Genomic DNA, 12,167 nt, shown 5'->3' on the forward strand with positions numbered 1-12,167 from the left:
TTTATTTATGTTAAACATGTGAGATTTATCCAGAAAGTAAAACAAAGTATCATTTGTTTTTACATTTTATGACTGACTCATTTCTTTGCTTTATTTCAAAGTTACATAGTCTGCTCTTATCCACACAGACTGGGCAGCTTCTAGGCAGTATCTATTTTTATCCGGCTGTCTATAATGTAGGACTATTTTGCATTGTTTTGTGTCAGATCATATAACTAAACCCTCCAAAGTACATGCAATAATCAATGAAGCATGCCAGGCATCTACATTTGGAGTTATTTTGAAAATAATTATAATCATGCTTAAGTTCATTTAGAGCTTCGCACTATATGTTCGTTGATAAGAATAATATATGAACCATGTGTTTTGTATATTCTGTACTCACACATTAATTATATATGGGTGCATGGCAATTATCCGGGTACTTTGTTATTCATCCGCGCTTCTGCACATCATTTCCTGTCATGCTCACGGTTTTGCATCATGAAGAGTCGTATAAATAATTTGAATGCTATAACGTTATATTTCGCCTGATGGCTCGTACGATAAGATCAACATCCACAGTTATTTATCATCAGATGTAATAATTCATATTGTTCACCCAAGATGGCTCTTCGGGGACACATTCGTACGATACGACCCAGAAGTTCCGAGATGAGGCCTCTGTTGTTTAGCGACATTAAACAGTTTTGTAGTTTTTCAATATTTATGTACGTTCTCGTTTAAGATTCTAATCAAACGGCAGTGTATATCCGTGTGTGGCCTTTATATTATTATTAATGGTAAAAATAGGCAACAATGAAGGCAGTATGCATTGTTTTTAGATCTAAGATAAAACATATATTTACCAGAGGTGCGTCAAACCCTAACGAAAGCGAGTTCGGTGGGTGCAATGTAGAAAAGAATAATGCATGTGGTCTTCAAAGATACTTACAGCGTGTCTGTAGAACCATCAATATTTGTTAATCATTAATTGGATGCAGAGCACGATCAAACAGACAAACGAATAAATATGTATGATGCAACATTGGATGGTACAAAAGTAAACAGTGAAGTAACTTTATGTGAGACATAGTTCTACACAAAACATGCATTATCTCTAGTGTTGGTTGGTTGTTTGGATAAAAATGCTTCACCGCCGACAGAGAATAAACGATACTCATCATTTTAACAATAATTGGTGTTTAATCGTGTATTTATGAGTCTAATTAACACAAAAAAAGTAATATAAGATTTTTTTTTTACTTTTGGTGCATACGAAATCAGTACTGTATTCCATATAGGACATAGTGCCTGGGATTTTTTTCGGGATACAATTTATTATTTTTAACATTTTTATCTTGAAGTAAAATGAGTATCACAAATTTTCACTGATGATAATGGTGTAAAGTAAGTAACTTAGTAACTGAAAAACATAATTATTCTTCTGCTCCTGTTTTCCATAAAGAAAAACTACCATTTGTCAGCGGTTGAGCATCTTTAAATGAGTTTAGCGTCCTATTAACCGCTAGGGTTACTTGGTGGCCTCTCGTGTATGGAATGTGTTTATATGGGGAAAGTGCAGTATATTCATGTTCTGTCTCCTTGTATAAATAGTGGAAATCTGGTCCTTTTCATAGTGCTACCTCACTGAAGCATGCCGCAAAGACACCGGACAACACACCCCAACCGGTCACAAAACCATTTTGATGTTTACACCAAGTGCAAATGCGAGTGCGGTTGTCTCCGTCAGCTATATGCTTGATGTCAAGGGTCTTGATGAGGGAGAGTAAGCAAGAAAGCTATAGTGGTTTTTTAACTATAAAACAGAAGATTGCGTTTTCATGACAATTACATGCTAGTATTTTAAAGATTCATAAGACTATATACGGATCTCGAATTCAGATAAAAATGTTTTCGACGTCTTGAACAAATGCTTTATTTGGAGGACTTAATTTGTACCCCGGCTCTGTAAATGACTCTTACAGCAGTTCGAGGCATAAGTCGAAATATTTCAAACGTGTATTCAGATTTCCACAAATATTTTAATTTGTTGGAATCAATCAATTGAAGATTAAAATTAAATACGTTTGCCTTCGAACCTTGTTTGTTATCTTGTGTATGTTAGCCCAGAGGCTGCTCTGTATACGTTATCTGGCCCTCTAACCCAAGTCCATGCTAATTACTTACGTATCTGTTTTGTATCCAACACCTCGGGTGTATATGTGTAGTTTATGTATTAATATATTCAGACACTTTGATTTAAGATAACAGTAATTTGTACGAGCTATACCTTGGTACAGAAGAAAGCACAAATCATTTCCTCCAGATACGGTCCATAAAGATGTATAGCTTCACTCTGGCTTGGTAAGGTGAAATCTAGATAGAGTATTTCAATATAAACGTTTAGACGACAATATTGTTTTATCCTGAAACAGTTTTATTTGTGTTTTCTTTTTCCAAAGCCTTTATTTGGGTTCGATAACCGCCATGCATGCTTACAGATTGACATAGAACCTAAACATAAGTTGTCCATACGAACTCGAATCATTCAAGATGATATCCCTCTTTTCATAGCGTCGAACATGTCGTAGTTATACTACAAAACATTAAGTCAAATTTAAGAGATTTTTTATATAATAGACACTAGATTGGCGAGTCCAATATTGACCATTCTGAATACTTTGTACGTTCTAACAACGACTACAATGGTATCGGATTAGCGCTGTCGTATCTATCCTCAATACTCCAGGGGTTCCGATCACTTACGATCTCTACACCCTTGAACTATCTCATAGTAAAATTGGAGGCATCAGAAACGAACAGGTAATTTAGTAGTTTGATGTACATCAAAAGAGCCGTATAACGGTACACTGTGGTTGGCTGTGTGACTTTGATGTTGGGCGTCGCTCTCTCTGTAGTATTCAAAGGAAATCATTGCAGACCTGTGATTTGTTCAGCTGCCTTCAATTTTACTATGAGATGGTCCCGGGGGTGTACAGATCGTAAGTGATCGGAACCCCTGGAGTATCGGGGATATTTCGTATCTGATTTGAATTAACAAAAATACACAAAATTAATGATACTATTTAAAATCTCATCACAGTTGTTTACTACAATCTTTTCGCTTGTTTTACAATATTTACAGAAGTCACATTGTTCAGTATCAGACGGAGGATATTTGAACACAAAGTTCCTAAAAACTGGTTTTCTGTGACTTTTCTAACCACAATCACTTCATATTCAAAATTTTGCTAAAATTAAAGAGTCTTTTCTAAGAAAAGCAAATGGTGTTACAATCGAATACAGTCCAATAATATAGTTATACGAGACAATTTTTGTTGATTAGTTGGTCGTTAAAAGGACGACACGTGTATGTGTGTGTGTTTGTGTGTAAGTGTGTGTGTGTGGATGTTTGTATGTTTTGACAGACTGCAGCATTAGTATTGTCTCCTTGTATTGTTGGACAAGGGACACAACTCCGAGACATGAACCCCAACTCTAGGTCAAAGAGTCTTTGGTCGTCTTTTATGAAATGCAATGGGGTAGCAGGTATAATTCTAACGCCCTAAAGAGAAAATAATGTACAAATGTATCTTATATCAGTCGAGACGGGCTCAAATAATCTTTCTGACAATGCCATCGCCGAGTTTGTTGGGAGTCAAGTATTTCTCCATTAGTATTATCTAAAGAACAATTATTGCTTTTTTTTGATTTTCATATAAAGTAGTAACATACATTCTTAACTCCAGGATAAGGCTGCATTTTCTATCAGATAATCTGGATTCATTGGCGAATCCGATCACTGACCTAAAACGACCGATATTCTGACCACATTTCAGCCAGTCATTTTCATTTATAATCCAAACCTACATGTATATGTTTAGTATTAAGTTGTGACATCTAGAAGCGATCAGTAATTATCGTGGTAAGTAAATCATTACAGCACAGGAAATTATATGGGAGTGAGTGGGGTGACAACAGTAAACCACCAAAATATTCACAGGTGTTTGACGAAACTATTTAAGGTATCACGGTTCACTGATCAAATGGTATCGCTCGATAAAGGTCGATTGAGATCAGAAGATGTGACGATGAGCGGTTTATTGTCAACGAGGTGAAGAAACAAGCGAGATATCAACGTATTGGAAACCTTGTTATCGATATAACCGCCAGCAAGTGGTAAAAAGATCAAAGTCGTACAACGGTTGAATCGCAATAAAGCCAATTTCACTTCAAGAAAAAAAAAAAACAAGAATTGGGTTTTATTACCACAACGGTGCAGATTGCTATCTATGTTTGTGTATTTTTTGCTTTTGACAATTAAAATTAAATTAAATTAAAAAATAGGTTTTCCGTGTTAATCAAGCATGTCTGTGGCTTCAAATGACGAGTATTTGATTCAAACATTGTCGTGACCTCGATGATTAGTTCGAGTTCGCTCATCTTACAAATATATTTTAGAACTGTTAACGGATCAAACATTGAAAAAAAACACCCAGCAGATCTCGTTATTGATAAGAATTCCTTGGTTGGATGATCATACAAATTGTTAAGTTTATTTTTGTTTCCTCAGATTCCGTACCAACACGATCTACCTGCCGGCTTTGATCAGGAAATTATACGAGCCACAAATTAAGTTTGAATCGCCGCCTACACAATAAGTACCGGTACATTTAAGGATGGTTATAACCAGGATTTCAATTTTGTGGTTGTTCTGTAGGTTTATTATTGATTTTTTTTACAATTTGAATGTTTCCATGCATAGAAAACACACACCTTTACAAAAGATAGCAGCCTCTTTAACTCCGATAAGGGTAGGTTTAGATATACAATCACTTGTACGATCTGCAAATGACTGGAACTGAAGAAAGTGTTAAACATAGATATACGTTGCATCAACGCCCCTTATCATTGGCCACTTCGCCAATCGTTATATCTGTTGACATCATAATCGGTTGTAAGGTAATTAATTATATGGAAATAAATTGATAATTAATCAAAGCGACTATGCTTTCATAATTTATATAACATTAATCATTGTAATAAACGTTTTAAGACAATTATAAATTGTTCGACATACATGTACCTGTAGGATGAAAGACACCTTCGTCGGAGCACTAAATTAGCACCGTACACAGGATCACGTGAAAAACTGAATCGTCGGAGCACTAAATATACATAAATATAAGTTGGTGCATTTTCAGCATCGTACACAGGATCACGTGAAAAACTGAATCAGCATCTACACCAAATAGTTCAACCATTACTGGCAGTAAATGGAGTATACGGATTCTACATCAGAATATTCACCAGAACACTACAGTTCACATTTCATAAGTATAAAGTATTTCGGAGCACTATATAGATAACAAGACATGGTTTGTCTTGAACAGTTCACAAATACAGTGTAGTGTATCTAGGAACACTAGTGTAAGAGATAAGACGTTTTTGGAACACTAAAACTAAAAATACACGGCGTATTTCGGAACTGTATAGTTCATAACACATGGTTATTTAGGAACTCTATAGTTCACATCACTTTCCATATATCGGAACACTTCTAAACATGCGACATATTGCAGCTTTGAATCTGAATTATGACGTTCACGTGACAGTACAGTAATTACTGATTACCTGACGTCACTTCCTTGTGTGGTACGATGGACAGCCAAGAGAACTCATCTCGACATTCGTGGTCTGTGTGTTCCCGTCTGACCGCTGTGACGTCATTATCATGGAAAGACAGAGATGAATCACTCGAATTCAATCCCCAACTTCGCATAATATGGCCACGAAGAAAGCTGACCGGAGTTTGTTCGGGCAGGTGTGGACTGTCTTCCAACTTCGTGTAGTCATTGGTAACGAGTGGGGTCGACGTCCCGCGCATTTTTGACTGACGCCGTGGCCATGGCGACCCGTACGGTGTCCCTGTGATGCGCTTGCGTTCTTCCATTTCCTTGTTAGGTGGTGTTTCCGGTGGAATGCCAACTGATGTCCTACAGACGGAAGGCGATAGAGATGGATTGCTTTTGTCCTTCTTTGGCGGAGGGCTGTATTTTATACGAATGACTTGGTGAGTCTTTTTCCACTTGTTGCAAATCCTTAAATTTCTCCGAAAGGCAAGCTGAAATGAATCCATTAAATCACATTTTACAAGTTTTTTTCTATCAGCTGATTCAAATGAAAACTAGTATTTTCAAATGGAAAACAAAAGTATATGGAATTCTGATAAACAAAGTCCTAATTGATGCAAATAGACAGAAATCGTTTCAAAGGATATAGGTTTATTGATATGTACTGCTGGTTCAAATCCAAGCAGCACATACGTAAATACTGTATGGACATGCATGTATGATAATTTGAAGTTTATTGCCAACAACACTGTTATTTAGCCGGTTATTTTCGTTTGACATTGATTACTATTGTTGTGAAAATTTGATCCGCGAAATAGTGCAATATAATAATTATACATGTATACAATTACTGTTGTGGTCAAACCGCGATACTTATGTATAAGTCGCTTAAATATATTGTTGCATTTTTTATTGTTTAAGGTGATCCGAAATTCCATCCGCGGATATAACTGATAAACGGTATCGAAATTTGTTTTTGTACACGTACCCCGAGCCACAGCACAAAGAAGCAGACATTGACAGTAGCCAGAAGGATGAGGCTGGTGGCCTCCCAGTTTTTATTGTCGGCTGTGAAGTGTGTTGCTCCGATCAGACAGGACAAGGTGGTGGCGATGGTGGAGGGAGCGTACCACAGACAACAACACATGTCAGCTAATAATAACCGGCGGTCTCTACCCAGCTTCTTATTGGTCAGGAACTAAAACAAACCAACAAGGAATAACAACAGATGTAGGGCTGCTATAAGTATGGTTTGTGGCCTTTTTGGTGCCAAAATCCGTCCAAACATTTTGTTTATTCATTAAATGCGGTCATTTCTGCTGCAATTGCAATGGTTACCATCATAAACATACATAAATTATTAAATGTGATAATTTTGTTTATCTCGGCCATTTTCATCTAGAAACCAACAATAGAGCGCACCTTTGAGCACATTTTATATTTCTCCTAAAGATACATCAATGTGCCAACATATTCTCGGTTAATATTAAGTAAGTTCAAGATTGCGCTCTATTATTTCATAAAATAGCAAACAATAGCAAAAATGGCAACTTTTATTATTTAAATTCGCATATCTTCGATGGTAACTATAGCAACTAAAGCTGCAAGCAATGTTTGATCAGTTACATATTTCACCAGTATTGAAAACTTTACCAATCACTATCTACACTTACCCATTTACATGACCTAGGTCTTTTGTTGATTGAGAATTCGAACTTGCAGATTTCACATTTGGTAGTATCGGAAGCACCCAGCCATTGTTCCAAGCAGGCCATATGTAACATGCCCATGGATCCCGAACAGAAGCAGGGAGAGATCAAAGGTTGTTCCGAATCGTCATCGTGACAAATCCGACACAACATCACGCCATCACTGGAAAAAAGGATGCATATGACATAACACAACAATGCCACTAGAATAATGACGTATACCACATAACACAACACCGCCACAAGAATAATGACGTATACCACATAACACAACACCGTCACTAGAATAATGACGTATACCACATAACACAACACCGTCACTAGAATAATGACGTATACCACATAACACAACATCGTCACTAGAATAATGACGTATACCACAAAACACAGCATCGTCACTAGAATAATGACGTATATCACATAACACAACACCGTGTCACTAGAATAATGACGTATACCACATAACACAACACCGTCACTAGAATAATGACGTATACCACATAACACAACACCGTGTCACTAGAATAATGACGTATACCACATAACACAACACCGTCACTAGAATAATGACGTATATCACATAACACAACACCGTGTCACTAGAATAATGACGTATACCACATAACACAACACCGCCACAAGAATAATGACGTATACCACATAACGCAACACCGTGTCACTAGAATAATGACGTATACCACATAACACAACACCGCCACAAGAATAATGACGTATACCACATAACACAACACTGCCACAAGAATAATGACGTATACCACATAACACAACACTGCCACAAGAATAATGACGTATACCACATAACACAACACTGCCACAAGAATAATGACGTATACCACATAACGCAACACCGTGTCACTAGAATAATGACGTATGCCACATAACACAACACCGCCACAAGAATAGTGACGTATACCACATAACGCAACACCGTGTCACTAGAATAATGACGTATACCACATAACACAACACCGCCACAAGAATAATGACGTATACCACATAACACAACACCGTGTCACTAGAATAATGACGTATACCACATAACACAACACCGTGTCACTAGAATAATGACGTATACCACATAACACAACACCGTGTCACTAGAATAATGACGTATACCACATAACACAACACCGCCACAAGAATAATGACGTATACCACATAACACAACATTGCCACAAGAATAATGACGTATACCACATAACACAACACTGCCACAAGAATAATGACGTATACCACATAACACAACACCGTGTCACTAGAATAATGACGCATAGCACATAACACAACACCGTGTCACTAGAATAATGACGTATATCACATAACACAACACTGCCACAAGAATAATGACGTATACCACATAACACAACACCGTGTCCCTAGAATAATGACGTATACCACAAAACACAACATCGTCACTAGAATAATGACGTATACCACAAAACACAGCATCGTCATGTCTGAAATAATGACGCATACGACATAAAACAACACCATCACTGAGAAAAAAACACAAATGTCATTTTTGCTCCCAATATTACCTCTTTTTATGTACCAATTGGTTTAGTGTCCGGTGTCCTTTATTGAATTTGTTATATCTTCATTGCCTTCATTGATGACTTCAAAGTCAGCAGTTTTATTTGGTATTTTTGAGATATTGCTCGAAGTGCAGGCATAGACATTCACGAACGCAAAAACGATGCAGCCAAAAGTTAGCGTAAACAATTGAATAGCCAGATTTTGGTCAACTGTGGTATGGTGCGCTGGTTTGAAGAATCGGTATAACCTACCTAATGTCTGCAGGAGCCGGAAGTGACCGGTCAGCAATGTCCACACTGATCACCCTGGACAATCTAGACTTGTTCTGGCTCTCGCGAGTCTGCTGGACCCAGCGCGAAGTCTGGGCAACAGCTAGGCTGTTCCCTTCCTCTATGTAACTGTCGGGGGAACAACTGCTTCCATCAGAGGCCAAAGGATTCGTATAGACATGAGGAACGTCATTTCCACCGTAAGTACAATTGTCACCAATCCTACAACGTTGTCCGCCATATGTATAGCCCTGGTGGAAGATAGATAAAATCTTTCCAAGTTATTTCATATTTATGGCATGACGTCGACTGTGTAAGTAAGGGGAGGGGTGGTGGTAAAGTGATTGTTTAGTTTTCAAGGCTTTGGTTTATTAGTTTAACGTCCTATTAACAGTCAGGGTCATGTAAGGACGTGCTAGGTGTGTTAGTGGAGGAACGCCGGAGTACCCGAAGAAAAACCACCGACCAGCGGTCATTAGCTGGCAACTGCCCCACAATGGATTCAAACCGGTATATATACCAGGTAATTGACCGTTTGTAGGTTTTGATATATTTTTTTGTTCACCAGGTAGTCCGGCTTTCCTTAACCGTGGATTTACCGAACGTATTAATTTAATTACATTATATTTCTGAATCCATCTCTTTTTAATATTTTTGTTGTACTGTATCTTCTTTGAATAATATTGCGCTTGAATCATCCTTGGGGATTAGAAACTCTACAAATGGTGGATCCTTAGAAGCATGAGGGCAGGAAAAGAGCTGGCTGAGAACAGCCTGTGGTGGCCTTTTAGATTAAAGATCTTACTCACGTGAGTATATTTTTCCCATTGTGCCAATTCTCAAAATCCTGTGTTTTACCCCTAAAATGATTGCTCATGTCTTAGACTATAACAACATTTCGTGTACGTGTAATCATAAGCCTCTTTATCAAGACAGAAACCAATGCCAGTTGTAGAGAAGAAGAAATGTACCTTTGGCCGCTTGAATATCTTTAAAGTCATAAAAAATCGAATTTGTCTTCTTTAAAAAAATTAAGACTTATAATGCAGTATCGATGCAAAAATTCATATCAGTGATTAGAGGAAATAACATATCACAACATGCACCAAAACCAAACCTGGTTGTTCCGGCCCATTGGGCCTCTTGAAATTCCCAAAATCCAGTATTTTTCCTCTTTAGGATAATTGTCATACCCATCACAACAGTTATATTCTGATATTAATGTAGAAATAAATGCTAGTTTTTACAGATGATAGTATTTGAACACTCGAACCAACACCCGTAACCTGGTCATCCATAAGCCCCTCTCCAAGAAGAAGCAATCTAAAAATGGATAAATAAAGCCAAAAATGTTGAAATAAATTACTTTCTTGAATTAAGCCAAAAATATCATTCAATTTTGTACTAATATTAGTAGAATAGGCATTCAAATTGAACACAATGATTGGACTTACTGAGAGGAACCCGAGGGGTGGGGCCAAAAAAAGGGTCACATTATAGCTTCATTCGTGTAAACGCTTCTGCTGTGTTCTAGTCAACCTCGTTGTTCGAGAAGTGGCCCAGATTGATTGATTTGTCTCATGCATATCAAAAAATGACTTGCTTGCCTATCATTGAGATAATCATCCTCGATACTCCAGCTAGGGGTTATTACCACTGTCGTTATATCTACGTGGATACAACCAGGTTGATGGTAATCCCTGGATTATGGGGGATATGAGGTAATGTGAAGTGTTGAGAAATCAGAGATATGTAGGTCATATCATAACTATTGTTTTGTCATTGATTATAATGCCGTTATTATCATTATAGTTGTATATTTCTGTGTCAGTGTGTGTGAGTGTTGGGGGGGGGGGGGGTTACATTGATGTACATGCAGAGTGACGACATTTATGATAGATACCTGATCATTTGACGAGTCGCCCTCCTCCCCTAGACCACAGGCCATTAAGTAGGACTCGTTGAGGGCACGGCTCAGATTCTGTACAGGTCCACCTTCATTGTTACGTCTCTGGGGCGACTCCATGACTGTCCGGTCTGATTGACCACACCTGAATATCTAGTCTGACTGACCAGCGACAGACTGACCCCTCCTCACACCCAAGGGATTTAGGTATGATATGTGCTCAGTGGTAAGGTATTTTACCTATACCATGTATACTTATATCTATAACAATGCTAACGTTACAGTAGGATTCGCACGTGAATTGAAGTTCACTACCCGGACTTTAGCACGAACTCGCACCCTGACCCGACGTTCAAACGCTCGCGGCGTTAGGACCATGCCGACTAACTGAGGATATAGGTTTTAGTATCTGTCTTCGAGATCTTTAATTTTACTATATGAATGAGATGATTGACACTTAAAAGAAACTTTGCATTTTATTAGGATTATTTATTTAAAAAAAGTCTTCCTCCATAAAATGTTACGTATTCATATTTTCCACTTATTGAAAGTTTCCTTAACTAACGAAGCAGAATTGTCAATGTAACACTTATTTGATACAATTAAATGTTCTTAGAATTTTTATATCATAATGTGAAATGTATGTACCAGGGAAGCCAAAATATTTAGGTATATATGTTTTCTATATACTGCAAATGTAAAAAGAGAAAAGAAAGTTGATGAAAAAACATATTGTTTACGCCGCTGACTATTTCTGGAAATGTCGGCACCTTGCCGACTTCGCCATCAGCTCCGATAGAAAAAATAAAATTACTGAGATTTCATTACTTTAGATGTGGGAAAGCTCTATAAATTGACCTTTACTTGACCCCCAGAGTCTTTTCGGCATCTCACTTCTGTAACTAAAAGGGCTACGTATGTTTTATTATTAAAAGTGATTGCTATCAGTCAAAATATATAACATTAATTTCGGATATATCTTAAAGGTGAACGCATGTATCCCATCACTCAAGCATCCCTGACATTTGTAATGTATTTTAATCGAATTTGGTATTATCTGATGTCAGATACAGACTATTTATGACTACCTAATCAGCGCTAAGTCGATCTC

The 12,167-nt window shown here is 37.5% G+C and overlaps 1 protein-coding gene across 1 annotated transcript; it reads right to left on the reverse strand.

Annotated features, from left to right (window-relative positions):
* Nucleotides 1-4,703: 4,703 nt before the first annotated feature.
* On the reverse strand, nt 4,704-11,273 carry LOC138332778 (E3 ubiquitin-protein ligase MARCHF1-like). The gene is made up of 5 exons (XM_069280743.1): nt 11,054-11,273; nt 9,133-9,401; nt 7,289-7,487; nt 6,604-6,813; nt 4,704-6,106 (listed from the first exon to the last, which is right to left on the reverse strand). Exons 1-5 carry the CDS (start codon nt 11,174-11,176, stop codon nt 5,606-5,608), a joined length of 1,302 nt encoding a protein of 433 aa, XP_069136844.1. The 5' UTR covers nt 11,177-11,273; the 3' UTR covers nt 4,704-5,605.
* Between the last annotated feature and the right edge of the window lie 894 nt (nt 11,274-12,167).

The sequence above is a fragment of the Argopecten irradians genome, chromosome 10 (genome assembly GCF_041381155.1).
Source record: "Argopecten irradians isolate NY chromosome 10, Ai_NY, whole genome shotgun sequence".
NCBI classification, from domain to species: domain Eukaryota; kingdom Metazoa; phylum Mollusca; class Bivalvia; order Pectinida; family Pectinidae; genus Argopecten; species Argopecten irradians.